Raw genomic sequence first — 20142 nt, 5'->3', positions numbered from 1 at the left:
CCTCCTCCCTTCCAAATGACAGCAGAGGTTACCATGAGAGGTGACTGGCCATTGTGAAGGTTAAATGATATGATATAATGGGCACAAAAGCCTCTAATCAAATTTATGCACACATAGGGACTACGGTGAAGGACTTTCTACCATTCCATGCTCAAGATTTAATTAAGAACTTCTGAGATGGTATCATCTTGTTGAGCTTCTCTTCTTTGGAACATAAATTCCTAAGGACAGTGATAACGACACCCATTTATTCTGTGTAATATTAGTATAGTTCAAAGGGAACATTTGGTCCCCAAATACTAGCTGAATATAGAAATATTAATATTTAACATTTACAGAGTGCTTATCATGTGTCAGACACTGTGCTAAGTGCTTTACATATATCACATTTTATGTTTCTTAGAATTTTATGAAGCAAATACAATTATCATCTTCAAATTCTGGATGAGAAAACAAACTCAGAGGTTAAGAAACTTGCCCATGGTCACAGAGACAGACAGGGGAAAGGCTAAGGTGCAGGAGTGTCTGACTCTATTGTCTTGATCTTGACTGACAATACTTTCAGTGTTGAGATTAACCAAATACACAAAAAGTAACATACAGATCCTATGCATATATATACAGAAGATTGTTACTATAACTAAATATAACAAGATCTTGTAGTAAAAAGTAGAAGGGTAGAGTTTGTTTTGAAGGTGAATGCCCCCGAATACCACTCAACATCCTAAAGGGTTTAAGCAGAGATATGAAAAAGGAGTGGTAAAGTCAGATCTCTATTTTAAAGAGGTACTGCCTGGTGGAGAATGAACATGAAGGGGGGCAAAACTGGACATGCCAGGGACATGAGAGGTCCTAAGGCAGTGAGAGCAGGAAAAGGAGAGGAAGGGACAAATTCAACAACCACATCAGGTAAAAATCAGAGAACCTTGTTAAATGATTATACACAAAAGATGAGTAACTCAAGGAATAAGTCCATCAACAGTGGCTTTAGGATTTTAGCTTATGTAAAGCCAGTGCCATTAACTGAGATAAAGAACAGGTTTAGGTCAATGAGATATCACCTCACACCAGTCAGAATGGCTAAAATTAACAAGTCAGGAAATGACAGATGTTGGCAAGGATGTGGAGAAAGGGGAACCCTCCTACACTGTTGGTGGGAATGCAAGCTGGTGCAGCCACTCTGGAAAACAGTATGGAGGTTCTTCAAAAAGTTGAAAATAGAGCTACCATATGATCCAGCAATTGCACTACTGGGTATTTACCCCAAAGATACAAATGTAGGGTTCCGAAGGGGTACGTGCACCCCGATGTTTATAGCAGCAATGTCCACAATAGCCAAACTGTAGAAAGAGCCAAGATGTCCATCGACAGATGAATGGATAAAGAAGATGTGGTATATATACACAATGGAATATTACGCAGCCATCAAAAGGAATGAAATCTTGCCATTTGCAACGACATGGATGGAACTGGAGGGTGTTATGCTGAGCTTATTGAAATAAGTCAATCAGAGAAAGACATGTATCATATGACCTCACTGATATAAGGAATTCTTAATCTCAGGAAACAAACTGAGGGTTGCTGGAGTGGTGGGGGGTGGGAGGATGGGGTGACTGGGTGATAGACACTGGGGATGTGCTATGGTGAGCGCTGTGAATTGTGCAAGACTGTTGAATCACAGATCTGTACCTCTGAAACAAGTAATACATTATATGTTTAAAAAAAAAAAAGAAGAAGAAGATAGCAGGAGGGGAAGAATGAAGGGGGGGGAAATCGGAGAGGGAGATGAACCATGAGAGACAATGGACTCTGAAAAACAAACTGAGGGTTCTAGAGCGGAGGGCGTTGGAGGGAATGGGTTAGCCTGGTGATGGGTATTAAAGAGGGCACATTCTGCATGGAGCACTGGGTGTTATACACAAACAATGAATCATGGAACACTACATCAAAAACTAATGATGTAATGTATGGTGATTAACATAACATTAAAAAAAAAAAAACAGGTTTAGGGAACTAGGTGATTAGTGCTATAGTGGACATGTTAAATCCGAGATGGCTCTGGGATTTCCAAATGGAGATATATGACAGGCAACAGGAAATGGAAGACAGAAACTCAGAAGAGAAGGTGAGTATGGAGATAAAAATTTGGAAGTCATCTACCAGCAGGGTAGATGAAATCAACCGTGAAGAATGTGTTGAATGATAACAGAATTAGAACATGACCCAAATACAAGGGAATTGTCTTTGGTGATGGAACTGTTCTATATTTTGACTTTGGTAGTGATTACATGACTTTATGTGTCTGTCAAAATTCACAGAAATGAGGGGCGCCTTGGTGGCTCAGTTGGTTAAGTGACTGCCTTTGGCTCAAGTCATGATCTCAGGGTCCTGGGATCGAGCCCTGCATCGGGCTCCCTGCTCAGCGGGAGGCCTGCTTCTCCCTTTCCCACTACCCCTGCTTGTGTTTTCTCTCTTGCCGTCTCTTTGTCAAATAAGTAAAATCTTTAAAAAAAAAATTCACAAAAATGAATGCTAAAGGGAGTGAATTTAACTGCAAAGAAATTATATGCAATAAATCCTACTAAAGAAAAAAAAAAAAAGAAGAGAGCAATAAGCAGTGTTACATTTGGTAAAAAGACCGTAAGATAGCATGCTGGGAGCAAAAAGCAGATGATGTTAGTTGAGAGTGAACAGAGAAGTAGCAGAAATGATTAACTATTCTTGGGAAGCCTGGATGGGACAAGGAAGAGAATTTCAATGACAGCTAAATGGATGTGTAGGATTGAGGGTGTGTTTTCACTATGAGATAAACTTCAGCAGATTTACAATGACAAAGAAGTCTATGGGAAGGCAGTGAATATATAAGAGACTGTAAGGAACAACTAAGAGACTCCGATGAAAGTTTGGATGGAAGGGCGCCTGGGTGTCTAAGTCGTTAAGTGTCTGCCTTCAGCTCGGGTCGTGATCCCAGGGTCCTGGGATTGAGCCCCACATCAGGCTCCCTGCTCTGCAGAGAGCCTGCTTTTCCTTCTCCCACTCTCCCTGCTTGTATTCCCTCTCTCACTGCCTGTCAAATAAATAAATTCTTTTAAAAAAAAGAAAGTTTGGATGGGGTCAGGTTGGTAGCTCCAGCAGAAGGTTAAAAAAGGCATACTTAACGCACTCAATAGTCTACACAAAGACACAAGGTCATCTGCTGAGGGTGAGGAGGGTTGGTCTGAGTATAGGATTTTATAAAAGGCAAGTCATATAGGAATGACTGGGCAGAGAGCATGAATTGGTAGATAAATCTACATTCACAGTGGCAGGTATTATCCACTAGTACTCTGCCTTCTGGAATTTAGGAATAGAGAAGATGGGGTACACCTAACTTATGTTTCTCAAAAGGAAAAGGTGGTAGGAAAACCACAGATTTTCATAAGAGGATAGCTCAGATAATCATTCTCTTCCACCTCTGCTTAAATCTCATACTCCTTGAAGACTACAACTCTGATTATGTTATTTAAACACTAAAACCTGCTGCCTTTCCAACATTCCTTTCCCTACGTGGTTATTTTTATATCACTTAAACCATTCTAACATATGGGGCACCAGGCCGGCTCAGTTGGTGTAGCATGCGACTCTTGATCTCGGGATTGTGGGTTCTGGCCCCACGTTGGGTGCAGAGATTACTTAAAAATAAAGTCTTAAAAAAATAAAACAAAACAAAAAAAACTTTCTAACATACTACAAGGGCAGAGATCTTTTGGATTCCTCAATTCTTAGAAACTTTGAGTGCCCAGAACGACTGACTCATAGTAGGCCCTCATTAACTATTTGTATAGTTGAAACAGGTGGGCTTCCACATCTCCTTCTGAACATGGGTCACCAGCCCCTAAATCCCAAAAATATTCAAAGAACTTTATAGTAATATGGAAAGCATGTTAGAAAAAATAACAGCGGGATGCCTGGGTGGCTCAGCTGGTTAAGTAGCTGCCTTCGGCTCAGGTCATGATCCCAGGTTCCTGGGATGGAGTACCGTATCGGGATCCCCGCTCAGCAGGGAGCCTGCTTCTCCCTCTGCCTGCCATTCCTCCTGCTTGTGCTCTCTCTCTGACAAATAAATAAATAAAATCTTTAAAAAAAAAGAAAAAAAATAACAGAAATGTGAGGTAAAGGAAGGCTCGAGTTGTAATTCTTCCTATGACTCTGAGAAACCCAATTTGACACTGCATGGCTTATTTTTTGTATCAGCCAAATAGAACAATTCTATACCAGGAATAATTGCTTAAATCATAAGATTAATGCCTGAGAAAAGGCTCTGTAAAAATTTAAAAAGTAACACTTTATTATGATTGCAACAAAATTAGCAAGTACTAATACAGCAACAGTAAATAGAGAAAAGATATATATTGAAGAAAATGTATTTGGGACCCTTTTTTGCACTTGTAAGGAAAATTTTCTTGTCAAAAGTATTAGAAACCGTTCTCAAGACTGCTGTGTGCAAGGTGGAGATCAGCATTGGAAGAAGAAAACACTGTTAGCAAGACTAGGTTTTCCTGGAGAGAGCGCTTTCTTTTGCCTGACAGAGAATAGCAATCCCCAAAGCTGTCTGGATTACTCTGTCTGGAAGGAGGTAAGCACAATGGTTTCTTTTGAAAGTAAATTAGTAAGTCTGGGGAAAAGTGGGCTGAATTCTGAACAAAGAATCCATGTCTATTCATGGAGGTACGTATGACTAAGTTCATTAATATCCAACGAATGAAACTTTTGAGACTCATGTTGCAAAGAAATGAACTACTATAAATAGTAGGAAAATGTATATCATATGAAGATGAGGGATTGTACAAGGGGCTTGCCAGAAGGCGTGGCACTTCAATCTGTTAGTACGTTACACCATTAGGTGTCTGGGTTCATTCTGCAGAATAAAAAGAACTTCAGGGGCATCTGGGTGGCTCAGTCAGTTAAATGTCTGCCTTCAGCTCAGATCATGATCGAGTCCCAGGATGGAGCCCTGCGTTGGGCACCCTGCTCAGTGGGGAGTCCACATCTCCCTCTGACCCCCACCACTGGCTCACACTCTTGCTTGCTCTCTCCCAAATGAATGAATGAATGAATAAATAAATAAAAGAACTTGACCCACCCCAGTATTTTCCAGAGAATGCTTTAGATTTCACTGTGAAGAGAAACAAGAAAGTAGGAATCACAGCAGAAATGTACTTTCTAGGCAGCTTTGTTTCAAGTATTTTTATAAATAAGGTGAAGAAAGTCAATCATTTTAATTTATTTATTCCTAAGGATCACTCAAACTCAAGCCTCTGAAAAAGGGAGCCAAAAGCCAAAAGCCCTTCTTTTAAAAACTGCTCTATTGATTTTCATAGTTAACATGGAACCAGGAACATGTAAGAAGTCCCGCACATAAGGTTTCAGAACATATTTTCTCTAGGGGCGTCTGGGTGGCTCAGTTGGTTAAGCTTCTGCCTTCAGCTCAGGTCATGATCCCAGGGTCCTGGGATGGAGCGCAGCATGGGGCTCCCTGCTCGGCGGGGAGTCTGCTTCTCTCTCTCCTTCTGCCCCTCCCCCTACTGCTCGTGCTCTCTCTCTCTCTTCTCTCTCTCAAATGAATAAATAAAATCTTTAATTAAAAAAAAAGAACAGAGGCGCCTGGGTGGCTCAGTCGGTTGAGCGACTGCCTTCGGCTCGGGTCATGATCCCAGGGTCCTGGGATCGAGTCCCACATCGGGCTCCCTGCTCTGCGGGGAGCCTGCTTCTCCCTCTCCCTCTCCCCCTGCTTGTGTTCCCTCTCTCGCTGTGTCTCTCTCTGTCAAATTAAAAAAAAAAAAAAAAATCTTTAAAAAAAAAAAAATAAATAAATAAGAACATATTTTCTCTAGAGGAACATGAGAAATTAAATTGTAAGGGCGTAGATTAAGGGAGGGATTAGGCTTGTGGGACATCAAATCACAGGTGATCTGTTTTTAGCCACAGAAACTAAATATTCCAGGGATGTTTCAAATATTTCTTAGAAGGTGTAAGTTAAGCAAGGGCAAGAATAAATTTCAGATTTCTAATTCCTGCTGCTGACCTTCAGATCATGGTTTTACAACATGAGACTCACGTTAGTCTACCCAAACTGAAAGGCTTTTATTTCTCTGCTTTTATGCTTATGTTTTCTTTCTTTTAAGGTACTGTGAATATTCTCACAGGTGAAAATAAATCAAGGATTATTATTAAAACATATTTTCCTGAGCTAAACTCTGCTCTTTTTATACTCAAGTGAATCAAAACCAAAAGAGAGAACAGCAATGTTACTGGCCGTATGGATCAGTATTTTATTAACACTCCCAAAACATACAAACGTACCTCCATTTGAGAAGTAGATCTTTCATCTTGCAACCTACAGAATCTGGGAACCATCCTCAACCTTAGCTGAGCTTCCAAGAATATAAGGGAAACTCCTGGAAGTCACATGAACAAGGTGAGTTGCTGCCACTACCGTAGTCACTACACTACCGGGGATGTGGGATGCTCTGCCAGTCTCTAAAAGCAAGGAGCTTACATTTTAATATCAACATGGGAGACAAAGATCTTGGATCCCAGCGAAGTGAGGACTTGGAATTGAGGTTCTCACAAAAAGCCCTGAGACTCCAAACAGAGTGACAGCCTCAGGGAAAAGGTAGCCAGAACAATAAAAGAGAACAAAATAAACCAGTGAACCAACACAGAGTAAAGACAAGGAAGGACACTTGGTTTCACCTAGATGGGAAGGGACTGTTGTCATCCTGAAAAATAGTATCCACAGGGAATGCCTTCACAGTTGTTTGGAATATGAAAGATTTAGGACATTAAACTCAGATTAAGGTCTAGCTAATGTTTTCCTCAAGACGTGGTAAATAAAGCAAACACAAACCTGCTTTGGGATGACCTGCCCACAGTGTACATCCAGCAAAGTTTTGCTGAAGAGGAATTCATGGAACAAATTTATAAGATGTTACGAAGAAACAATGCACTATGAGCAAGAGCCAGAAGACACAATAAGTTGAAAGATCAGAAATGTCCCTCTGCCAAAGGAATTTCAAATAATACTTTTATAATCAAATAGAGATAATAAAAAAACTAAACTCATTATTTTCCAAAGTGAAAAGTTCATGTCACACGGCATGCACGTTACATAGTACACACATTCAGGGAATTATGTAAAAATGAACTACTGGATGATGAGTGGGGAATGTTTTTCCACAAGTTCTGAAACTCTCTTTTATTACCCAACAAGTACACAAAAACCATAATAAAACCCCTAAGACTTCAAGAAATATCCAATACAGATTTCTGCACATTTAATTCCTGAACCGATCGTATGAACTAAGTAAAAGTCTGGCCAATCTCTGAGGCTTTTCAGAGTACACTGAACATAAACACAATTCTCATTTCACAGGGCTTGCTCTTCAACACCTAAGCATCCAGAATTGCTGCATTTTGTTCCAGTCAGAAATATGATCTAGAATAGTTGCAAGAAAATGTTTTCCAGCAGAAGAAAAGGGACTATATGCCTAATGTCTGATGTTACAGCTTTAAACAAGTATCTCTATACCAACTCCTAAGTATTCTTATGCATCACACCTGTCAAAAGCAAATGTGTTCTGAAGCGAGCTTTAAAGTGCTTTACCCTCAGGCAGACACAGGGAGACCTAGTCTCAAAAGTCAACAACAGGGGTGCCTGGGTGGTTCGGTCTGGTTGAACGTCAGACTCTTGGTTTTGGCTAGGGTCATGGTCTCGGGGTCCTGGGATGGAGCCTGATGGGGGGGCTCTGCACACAGTGCAGATTCTGCTTGTCCCTCTCCCTCCCGCTCTGCTCCTCTCCCTGCTCTTGCTTTTTCTCAAATTAATATTTTTTTTTAAAAAAGTCAACAACAAAAGACTGATATCCAAACCAAATTGTTATGATTTAATAATCTCTCAAAGTAAATGAGGTACTAAATGAGTAAGTGCAAATAAGATTGTAGTCATTGAGAACAGGACAACTTCAAATGGATATATCTTCAAGAGTGATGATAATTTAAGTTTTTAATGTTAACTTTTGTGGCAACAACACTGAAAAACATTTCTATAGAAATGAGAGGGCCAGGAATGTTTTTGGTAGCTTTATAATTTAAAAAATGCTATTTACATGGGTTCTTCAGGTTCATTTACTTTGAATTCTGAAGAGTGAGTATAAGAAATCAAGGGCTATCACAGAACTTCTAGTTCTCTTATTATATATAATACATTTATAGGTTAAAAAAAATCATAAAACTAGAAAAGTGCCAGGACGCTTTACTTCCTGACATTACGACCTCTACCCTCACCCCTAAATCATGCAAAAGAGAGTTCGTTCTTTTCTAGCTATCCTCTGGTTGCTGCTGAAGTATCTACATTCCTTCACTAAGCTGCTAGGGACTTATATTACTAATTCCCAGAGTACTGGCATTTCAAAAAAAAGGATCCATGGTATGAAAATTACTTGCCCTAAAATTTGTTTGTCCAGCTATCCCTGGGCACTGTCTTGCAAATATCAGGCCACCTAACTGACATACTGCTTAAAAAATCAATGTCAGAAATGAGTGGAAGTATGAGTTTGGTGTGGGCTCATTCTTTACTTATTTCAGGATTCAGGTATGGTTTGTATCTATGACTTGTATTACCTATGATTATTTTGTTTTTCTTTCTGTCTTTTGTTTTTTTAAACATTTGTCTTCAATAGCTTCTCCTAATTTTGGAACTACCACATCACTAGCTGTTGGATGACAACTCACCGGTGAGTATGTGAAGGGAGATAATGAAGGGTCAAACAAATTCCTGTTCTCCAACAAAGGGGTGTTCCTTGGGGGGCTTTCACCTGTAGCTACGTCCAAACTGTTTTTTCAAAAAGCCCCAGGTCATCACCCCACCAAGAAAGAAGGTTCCTCAAATAGTAATGACACCATGAATTCCGATGTGATGGAGGCCAGTCTCTTGAGGAAGCAGGTGATTTACAAACTTTATGATAAATTACTCCCTGTCCCCACCACCTTGCACTGTTGCACTATGTTGAACTAGATGTTCTACTGTTCCAAGGAACCAGACAACCCCCCTAAGAAATTTAGGAGGAAACTGCCTCAAGAACTGAGCTATGTAGGAAAGCTAGATCTTAAAACTAGGAATCGGGTTCTTGATTTGTTAAGCTTCCCTATGGATTAGACAGCTGAAAAAAGACAATAAACACCAAGGATGCTGATGACTAAAACCTCCCCACCCAGTGCATTTCTAGAACAATTGCTGGGGAAGCATGCAATTTTCTAATTGTATAATTTAACCTGAGAGGTATACAGAGAGCAAATTATGCTGCATGGGGCACTACTGCACCAGATGGGCTATGCTGACTTATTCTTATGGGCCATATTCTTATGGGCTAATGACTCTAGTTGATAAGCCTTAGATAATTTTTGATTAAAATTATAAAAATGCAGGGGCACCTGGGTGGCTCAGTCGGTTAAGCGTCCAACTCTTTTATTTCTGCTCAGGTCATGATCTCAGGGTCAGGAGATCAAGTCCATGAGTGGGGCTCTATGCTGGGCGTGAAGCCTGCTTAAGATTCTCTCTCTACCTCTCCCTCTGTCACTTCCCCACACACCTCAGCTCCCTCGCACTCCCTCCCCCCACCTTTTCCTCTCTAAAAAAAAGGGACAGCACCTGGGTGGCTCAGTTGGTTAAGCATCTGCCTTCGGCTCAGGTCATGATCTCAGGGTCCTGGGATCGAGCCCCATGTTGGGGGGAGTCTGCTTCTCCCTCTCCCTCTGCCCCTCCCCCCAGCTCATGCACACTCTCTCTTGTGCGCTCTCTCTCTCAAATAAAATCTTCAGAAAAAATTATAAAAATCCAATATTCCTAAGATCCTAGGTGATGCTACATTAAATAATTTTGAACTGGGAAGAATATAATACTTTGACAATAATAATGATAAAATTAGTATTCCAAGAAAAAATGAAACCTCTAAAGGAAAAAACGAAGAGCATTAAATTTCTCTGTGAATCAGAGAGGGCACTTTCATTTTTCAGAACTAGTTTAAACTTCAACATTGTGATTGCTATTCTTCTAAATCCCAGACTAAAGAAGAGATGAATCCCTTTATGTTTAGGATTGACTGGGTTCTAAAATTTTGAGAAGACAGGATTAAGGACTATAGAGTATGCTTGTTTTAATTGGTTTCCAGCCCCAAAGCTACTAAATTAACCACTGAGGAACTGACTCATATGAACAGGCAAAAAAAAAAAAAAAAAGAAAAGAAAAACAAAAAACACATGTACAGTGACATATACCTTGGAGGCATTTTGTATATTTGAAATTTCATTTGCATTTTTAGACAATGGAGTAACTCTTTTGCAGGCTGCACTAAAACATAAACACACCATTGAAGAAATCAGACTACGAATGTCAGCATTCATTTGATGTTTCTGGAAGTCAAGGAAAGTAGCCAATTAAAAAATAACTCAAACACTGCTTCTTTTTCATGTTCAGCAAGCATAAAATAATTAATGGCACAATAGCTTACCTGGGCCAGGGCTCTTTCTTGAACTTAGGTTCTGGGCATCCACAATCTCTTCTGTTTGCCCGTCTGCTTCTACCTCTATTTTGTTCTGAATCTCTTTTGCATCTTCACTAAGGCAAGTTCTTATGCTCTCGTCCTCTTCTAAGACCCTCTGGACTGCGGTGGGAACACCAGCAGTACTAACATTAGTGGCAGCAGCAGGAACAATGGCTGGTGTGGGAGGAGGAGGAGCTAGAGGAGTTGGAGGAGATGGAGAAAAGGAAGGAACTGTGGAAGGGGTAATGGGAACTGGGACACACTCCACTTTCATTTCTTCTGGGGCATTTTCCAGAATCTCCAATTCAAGAGTCAATGGCAACACCTCCTGTTTTACTATTTCCACAATGCTCTCTGTGGCTGGTAATGTTTCACTAACTCCATTCATTTCATTAATTAGATTAGTACTAGAAATCAGTGGAATATCATTAGGTGCTACACTACAAGATTTCTTGCATATATCATCATCAATTACATCTGTTGGTGATGGATCTGATGTCTCTGTGCAAGATACAGGGCTGGGTACAGGAATTGTGTCTTCTTTTGAGGAAGAGAGTTCACACCTGTCATCTACAGCAGTGGCGAATATTGGCTGGCTACTTAGAGCAGCAGAAGTGGGGGAAGCAATTGTACTTCGAGCAAGCGGAGAAACAGTGGTAGGTGATGGAGGCAGAGGAAGCTCTGGCATGGATTCTACTGCAGTCGTCTCTGATGTTTGGCCTGCTTGTTCTTTCTTCTCTCCACTAAAGACTAGCCTAAGGACTGGGGAAGGAGACTTTAACACTGGATCGGGTTTTGGCTTCTCTTCTGGGGAAGAAAAAACAAAAGAGTTTAAGAATAATTCTTGGATCAAAGATTATATTATATTATTTTGGGCTAGTTCTTTTAATCTCTTACCCGAAATAATGGGCAACAGAAAACAGAGCAAATTATTAGACTTACTCTGCCACTCCAAAAAACCCTGTCGTATTTTCTAGTTATACCTGGCGTTACTTGGTCACCAATAAACATAAAGTTTATTTTGGAGTAAAAGAAGGAATCAAATATTAACCATATAATTATATCAAGAATACAACAGAAAAGTTCATCAAAACTGAAGCTAAACCATCCAGAAATGGGAATGGGGCTTTTATTTTTTTAAAGTAAAGGCCTTCATTTCTACTGTATCTTGCTCCCTATAGAAGATTTTTCTACCAAAGATAACACTATTATAGTGGCAGAACAGCTCAAGAACAAATAAGTACAGATTAAATTATTATAGACTGGTATTTTTATTTTATATATTTCTGCATTTAGGAGAATTTCTGTAAAAAATGTGTATTACTTGTATAAAAAACTATGTTTTAAGAGAAGCTATCATGGTGTCATTTATTATCAGTGCAATTTATTATCGAAATCAAGTCCCTGAATATAAAAATTCATTTACAAATTAAGCTTTCATTTTTCAAAAGAGGCAGCATGTATATAACCAGAAATGTGAAAATATAAAAATGTAAATTTATCTTGTAAAAAAAAATTCTTCAAGGAGAAACCGAAGTAAATCAAGTCCAATTAAAAAAAGAACATAATATATACATCTGAAATACTTGCGAATATATAAAATGTGTATCTGTGTACAGATGAAAAAGAATGAGAGCAAGAGAGAAACTGATGATCACGATAAAAGTATACCAGAAACATGTAAGAAACTGTAATTCATGAAAATTTCCATATTCTAAAATTCTAGGTAAACTGATATGTGATTCATTCCAGGGTGGATGAAGCCAAAGGAGATTGACTGGTTTCCAGCCTGAGGCTTCTGTAGCATGATAAACAGGCTCCACTGGAAAAAGATACTCATGAGTATGTTCATCAAATAACAACAATTTTAAGCACTACTAAAAGACAGTTTAAACTGAAAGGGACTTTACTTTCTCTGCCAGAAATCTTTATGCATCAGTGAAAATGAGTCTTTACAATAAATTATTGTACTTAAGTTTATCATAGAAAATATGCTCTGTTAATCAGAGAAACAGATGGTAAATATTACCATTAAGTTGTTAAAGGATAACTCATCCTTTAATATCATTTATCATTCATCATTCATTAACTACTTTTGCTGGCCTTAAAATTCATATTAATTTATGGGTGTAGAGACCAGTACAGTACCTATTTACTGTACAGGAGAAATAGGATCATTAGGCTCTCCCTGTCAAATCCCTCAGACTATGCTGTCAGGGCAAAAGGCAAAAATATTTCAAAGAAATCTATTATGTATATTATATATATGTAAGAAATATATAATAAATACACATTTATTAAAATATTGCCCACGAAAATAATTTCCAACTCACTGGAGTAACTGCTACAAAGGTCACCCAGATTACATGAAAGCACTGTGAAAGCACATCAGAGTAACACCCTTTATAAACACCGAATGAAACCTGGAAGCAGTAAATAGTAAAAAGTAGTTCTCACATTACTAACACCTAGTTAAGTATGTCAATTCTATTATTAATTTTGAAAAATAAAATTTCTGATACCAAAAACAAACAAAAGCAGACCTAGGACTGAAATTTCTATATACTCTTGAGAAAAATCTAACATGAAGAAAATTACAAACAAAAAAACCTTATTTTGAGAGGTCCTCATTCTGAAATAAAACTCCTTTAATTCAAGTTTTAATACAGAAAGCTGAAAAGTATACTACAGTAAATCTAAATAAAGAACACTGATTTTATCTAAGAACTTTTACTATTTAGAGTATATTTTTTGCAAAGCCATAATAGTTTGAAATCTAATATACTGCATTACAAATATTTCTACTATTTGTCCATCTTTAGGGAATTGTGGGAATTCCATAATAATCATGCAAGAGGGAGCAAAGATAGAGGTCTGGAAGATTTAAGGCTATTTATATTAACTGCATAATACCAACAAAATAAGAGAAATAGACTAAATGTCTAACATGAAGGATTTATTAAAGAAATAACAGTGTGGGCCATATAATGGTATATTGTGCAAACATTTAAAATAGGCTTTTAAAAGAGTAATGATATGGAAAGTTTTTTTATAATAAAAGATATGTTTTTTAAAAAGCAGGGCACAAAACTGTATGTAGAACATAAACCTAATTTGGTAACTTAAAAAAAATATATGCTACTAACATATGCATATGGGAAAGTCTGGAATTAAGCTTACTAATAATAGCTCTAGATAATGAGACAAGAGGTATTTTCTTTTTCTACTTATCCATAGTTTATACAATGACTGCCAGATTTATAAGGAAAAAACTGCTCCCTTTATTCTCAGATGGCAGTGAACCAACTGCCTAGATGGGTACCTTTTGGTTGCCAGGTGTCTCATGTAACTGAGAAGGTGATACCATCATTTAATGGGCAGAGACCAGGAAAGGTAATCATCCTGCAACTTGAGGGACAATCTCACTTGACAGAGAATAGTCCTGTCCTAAATTCCAGGGGAGCCCCAACTGAACAATATTGCTATAAATCATTGAATTACAACAGAATATCATTCACTGAATATCTACTCTATACTAAGTGCTTTCAGAAGGCACTAAGGCTAAGACTAAGGAACAAGTAACTTTTATTTGTTATTTCATTGTCCATACCATATCCTCCACACACTGGGCTGAACATACGTACTCAAACAATGGCAAACAACAATCAAGCTGTGTCTAGACATCATCAACGACAAATGATGATTTTAATTCATTCAACATTCAATGGCTTTCTCTCTACAAACGAAGCTGAAGGTCTTCCCTGTGTCTTTGTATCTTTATAAAGTACCAACTAATTGGAAATGTCATATTTGTCTGGCAATTTGGTGTTCGTGTAACCATTTCAGCTTTTCATATCACAAACTCTGAGAAAACCAGAAGTTTATTAATGGTAGCTAACATTTATTAAGTACTTCTTATGTGGTAGGACTGGGCCAAACACAAAACATACACAGTGTCCTTTAATTCTTACAACCACCGCTGGGGTAGAAATTAGTATGTTCCTGTTTTACAGATGGGGAAACTGAGTGTTTTATAGATTAAGTGATAGATCTAACAACTGATCAGTTGAAACTTGAAAATGATTCAAAATCCCACATTTTTTCTGTTCAGGGGGAAAAAAATAAAGATGTATGGAAAAAGAAGTATTTAGGTGAAGCAAACTGGTAGAAGACTTTGGGGCTAACATGTGATTCTGTTACCCAATGCAAACCCACAGTAATGACATTTCCATTGAGAGAAAAACCAATCTGACTGCAGAATGCAGAGTCTATTATTTCTGAAGGTAATCTAGCAATCTCTGAAAACAGTACATTTTCATATCTTTAATTTCAAAAGGAATCTAGAGTTAAGAAAATGTTTAAATTTCTTAACTTTGTAAAAAAAAATTTTCTGAAAATTGCTGAGTCCTTTCTAATGTTATTTGAATTACATACATTTGGTTTAAAAATTACTCTGAAAACTATTCTGTATGTTGGCAAACTATGGGTACAATTAGAAATAGAATTAGAGTTAACTGAGTTTTCTGGAAAATAATTGGTACTAAGAAGGAAAGGGCAGTAGTCTCCCAGAGTTATTTATAAGCACTACCAAATATACTTAAAATTCAGATTTTTCTTTCCATCAAGGTAACCTAAAACATTTTCAACGCACTCGTATCTATATCGAACATCAATCTGGAATGTTTATTATTCAAATTTCCACTAATCTTAAAAAAATGAGAGGAAACCAAGGGTTCTGCATTCTTCCTTATGGAAATCAAGGCCTAAATATGACAAAATGAAGGTGTTTCATAATCTAAAAATTGTAACAGGGCAGAGCTATCATCATTAAGACATCTTATGAATTCTTTATGTAGTGGCCCAGCTGAAGTTTGCATAGACGATAGATACACTGTGAGGCCTCTTTGGATGGTGAGTATTCAATGTGTTTAGCATAGTTCTAACTAGCAAAAAGATTACAACTGTGCAAACTAAATAATAAAGTTTTTAAGATAATACCCTGAAACTTCTTCTCTACTCTGAAAACATTCTCATTTTTGACTCAAAAAATAGAAAGCATCTTCTACAATACCTACCAAGTGCACTCCTTCAAGGTAAATGGCTTTTGTATTAAAAAACTTAACTCTAAGCATGTATAAGTCTTTTTTTTGGATTTTTTTTAAATTATGTTAATCACCATACATTACATCATTAGTTTTTGATGTAGTGTTCCATGATTCATTGTTTGCGTATAACACCCAGTGCTCCATGCAGAACGTGCCCTCTTTAATACCCACCACCAGGCTAACCCATCCCCCTACTCCCCTCCCCTCTAGAACCCTCAGTTTGTTTCTCAGCGTCCATAGTCTCATGGTTCGTCTCCCTCGTCTGAACACTGCTCAAAGAAGTATCTGACAGAGCAACTTTTAGAAGTATGCCAAGTTAGGGTTTGTTACGTATTTTTTGGTTTGGAACAATCTTATAAAACAAAATACAGGATGTATCTCTATCAAGTTTACTAGGTTCCTCAATAACTAAAAGGGAAAAACATCCTATTACCTTTGTATGCTCTAGAAAACACTGAAATCAAACATAAGTTTCTAAGTGTGGAAACTTATTTAAAAAACCCCAATAATATTAAATAATATTGCTTAGGTTATGTGCCAATTCCCAAGTACTTTTTAAAAGAATATTTTTTAGAAAGTACATTTACTAACATCCACCTATGAAGGGGTTTGGAGGAATGAATAAGCCAAAAAATTAGAAATCACATACGCTTTCTATTCATTTCTTACAATGAAGTCAGAAACATTATAGTAGCATGCTCCAAGTCACGTTTTCCCCTGTGTTTTTCCAATTTTTCTCAATTTTGGTTAAGGTCAACCTACATCCAGCTACATAAGAAAGAAAGACTGTGATATCCCATTTTCTGACATGAGCTTTCCCTTATAGTTTTCTTTTATAATCCAAAAGGCAATGTGTGTATTTATTTCAACAAAAATTTTACACTTCGTGTTCAAGGTAAATAGGCGCAGAGACCTCAGTATGATTAAGATACACAGCACTGTAACTCATCAAGACCAAATACTAGTGCATGATGGAGCCAGAATAAACTCAGTACTACAGAACTGAGGCTACAGAAGCCAAATTTGTAAGAAGAAATATTTCATGTTTTTAAAAACAGCAAGATACACAGGAACATGTTAAATATATAAATAAAACTGTGTTATTATTGTAAAGCAATATATACTTTGATTTATTTCCCCAACCTTGTTCCACTTCCCCACCAAAAAACAAAACAAAATCAGTTTCAGGCAACTAAGTTTTTACCTATAAATATATATCAACAGTGAGGCATTAATAAAATATAGGAAAAAATTTTACTCATCAACCCTACTTTACTTTCCTAGAGGTAGAACGCTTTGATTTTCCATTTCAAAGCTTTGTTTACAAGCAGGTATCTAAATAACCCTTAGATGTTTCCCTCTTGCTCTTAAATGCTGAGGGCAATATAATTAATTAAAAAAAAAAAGTGAAGAAAACAGTTATACACAAACCTTGCTTCTGGTCGCTAGCTGCAGTGACAGGGGTGCTGGCAGCAAGATGAGCGCTCTCCACAGTCCCATAAACCACAGGGCTGTGCTCAGGGACCTGGCTGGACAGCTGCTGGGATTTGAAGTACAAAAAAGGGTGATAATGAGCGTGCGAACATAAAAACTAGCAACATGGAACCCAAGCAAGTGGGGAACACAGAGTGGGGCAGGAGATCACAAAATTAAAAAAAAAAAAAAAAAAAAAAAGGGAAAGCAAGGAAAAAATATATAGGCCAATTTAATAATTCAAAAAGTACAGAAGACGGCAAGAAAAGGAAAGAAACAGCAGAAAAGGGGAAGGAAAAGAGATGATTACTATTAACCACAACAAGAGAAGACAGCACAAAAATCATTAATATAAATGCATTCTCCAGGATTCCTTCTAAGGACAAACAGACTTTCCACCTAATGGTAGACATCACATCTGACAGGGAATTTAACCTCCTCCAAGTCAAAGACCAAAGGGATCTGGTCAACTTCACTTATAAACTACCTGGCAAAGTAGTTCATCTGACAAAAGCTAGAAAAACAAAACATGATGGGTTTTAAAACCAGTCACTGATTCAAGAAAACAATATTGAAGGGTGATCCTTGCCATTTGTCCACATAATCACACAGGTGAAATGCAACTTGTAAAGTATCTAAAGGATTTTCCCCTTAAAATGTCTTTAGATTCTGGAACAAGGATGGTATCTTTTCAGAGTCAGAAATCTGAGTAAAATACCTGTTTTTCAGAGCTAAGAGGAAACTCTTCATTTTAACTCAGCCACTTTACTGGAATCAAAAATGGCCATGAAATACTAGCACAGTAGGTTGAAAAAATTGCAGCCATTGTTCAACTTGGGAGGGAACAAGAATTACACAAGAAAGGACAAGAACACTCATTCTACATCACTTTCCATGCAGGTATTTGTTTTGGATTTGAGGGTTACACAAAAGCCAAAAAACAAACCTATGTCTCTCCTCAGAGATCTAAGATCATTTTTTCGTTAGCTATAATCTCCTATATTGAATTCTATCGTGCTATCAGAGCAGAGTCCCTGCACATTTCTGATTTTCTGTTGTGTGAGTGTGTATGTGTGTTTTAGACACGAGGGGGAATAAAGGTGTGAATGAATTTGGGGTGAGTAGGGCCACTTAAAAAAGTGTTAATACAAAATATTTTCAAATCAGTAAGTCTCACTGAGAATAGAAATATAAAATAAAATAAATCAGTTCAGACGCATACCATTTAACATATGTCATTTAAGTAATTACTTTTCAGAACATACAACATGCAATTTACATTTGATTATATCTGGACTGTACAGAGTAACAGATAGGAATAGGGAAAATTCACCTATTCATTAGATGATGAGAGTGCTCATATTCCAAATTATTTCTAAATAAAGACTACTAAAATTATATTTCTATATATAAAAAATGAAAAGAGTTACTGTTTTCACTTTGAATCGAATAAATTAATAGTACTGCCATGATTGCTCTGAGTCCTTAGTTCCGGTGGGAAAAAAGTTGTGTTATCAAAACTCAAAAATTAGGATCTCTTCATAGCTATAAATGAAAATATGGACTCTGTTCAGTTCTAAGCCTAAAAATAGCTCTAGAACAAAGGAAAGGCCCTAAGTTACTGAGCATTTATTAAACAGGAAATAAAGACCTGTAAATTGTATAATTTACCTAAGAGGAAGAAAATATTAACTACTCCAGTTACCTGGGAAATTAATAACCTCAAAAATGGGAAACTGCTAAAACCAGGTCACCAAAATGACAGCGATACATAAGGTGAGATGTTTAAGACAGTACAAGGCTACTGATAACCTATACATCTGTGTTGATTAGAGTTTTTCAAGATCAGAATAAAATATCTGCAATCATATTCAAGAGACAACTGCATAGACATTTTTAAATTAACAAAGTCCTAGAAGATTTTGCATATAAAACATTTATAAGAAAGGGCTGAGATAACATGCTGTTTAAATCCCAATTCCAAACCCAAGCATCCAGAACATAGTTACACAACCACAACCTGCTAGGAAAGGACCTCTCAGTTTCCTCAGCTGTAAGATGAAAAGGAATTAAATAAAGATCCTCCTAAAGATCCTAAAGTCCCATTCAGGTTTAACATTCTCTAAGCCTCTAAAAGCATCAAAAAAACAAAAACATAATATTCACATCAATATAATTCAATACTCTCACCTTGTTTACATTAATTTTAACGTAGGGTAATCTCAAATTTTAGATTAACCTCTAATTTCATCTCTTTTCACCTAATGAAATAACCACAAACACCGTGTAACAAAGGAGTTCCTTACCGTTCCACAGTACAATTAATCATGGACTATTTTATCTAATTGATAAATCAAAAAATCAGGAAACAAACTTGGAATATTGCAACTGAAGACATCATATCCAATGCTGTATGCATTTGAATCCATACACGGAAATGAAGCTTTTGGGTAGCTGGAGAACTTAGGTAGCATTTACTACCTAAGATCTACCCTGCTCAGAATATATTTAAGGAATTTCAAAATCACTCCACTTTATTCACATTCACTATTGGTGGAAATGAAAATTTATAAAAATAATTCTGGAAGAACAATTGGTATAAAAATATCAAGTAATTCAATAAAGATGCTCAGAAAGTCAGAGTTAAAAGGTTAGGGTTGATGTGACAAGTACACACTGTTATAATTCATAATTTAGATCAATGCTAAATTCCATTACCCCTACATGTTTCAAAATTAAGGCTTCAATTGGCAGAAGAAAAAAACCTCTCTCATTTTTCAACTACACTTATAAGGAAACTTACAATATGGCAAGATATTAGATACCTGATAGTATCAAAGAAATTAATTTCCATTAAGAATTCTTTCTAAAATCTACTGTTGAAAAAAAATAAAATTTACTCTGTTGAAGATTTATATATTAAATCTGAAGTGCTGGCCTCAAGAGATAAGTAGATTAGGGCACAAATACTGGAGAAATTAATT

General features: G+C 37.1%; 1 protein-coding gene across 14 annotated transcripts in view; it reads right to left on the bottom strand.

Moving 5' to 3' along the window:
• The window catches only part of EIF4G3 (eukaryotic translation initiation factor 4 gamma 3), a 338415-nt gene that overhangs the window by 103217 nt on the left and 215056 nt on the right, over positions 1–20142 (bottom strand). For 11 of the 14 annotated variants that reach the window (XM_035019586.1, XM_035019573.1, XM_035019576.1 and 8 more), the window contains 2 exons: positions 17117–17225; positions 10548–11387 (listed from right to left, as the gene is read on the bottom strand). In XM_035019586.1, coding sequence (XP_034875477.1) covers positions 10548–11387; positions 17117–17225 — 949 coding nt within the window. The remainder of the gene's footprint in view (positions 1–10547; positions 11388–17116; positions 17226–20142) is intronic. The other 3 variants (XM_035019574.1, XM_035019577.1, XM_035019580.1) reach the window with 1 other exon arrangement.

Source organism: Mirounga leonina, unplaced genomic scaffold, assembly GCF_011800145.1.
Source record: "Mirounga leonina isolate KUSES-001 unplaced genomic scaffold, KU_Mleo_1.0 Mir_173, whole genome shotgun sequence".
Lineage (NCBI taxonomy): Eukaryota > Metazoa > Chordata > Mammalia > Carnivora > Phocidae > Mirounga > Mirounga leonina.
Note: the sequence above shows the minus strand (reverse complement) of the source record. Positions and strands in the feature narration are given on the sequence as shown.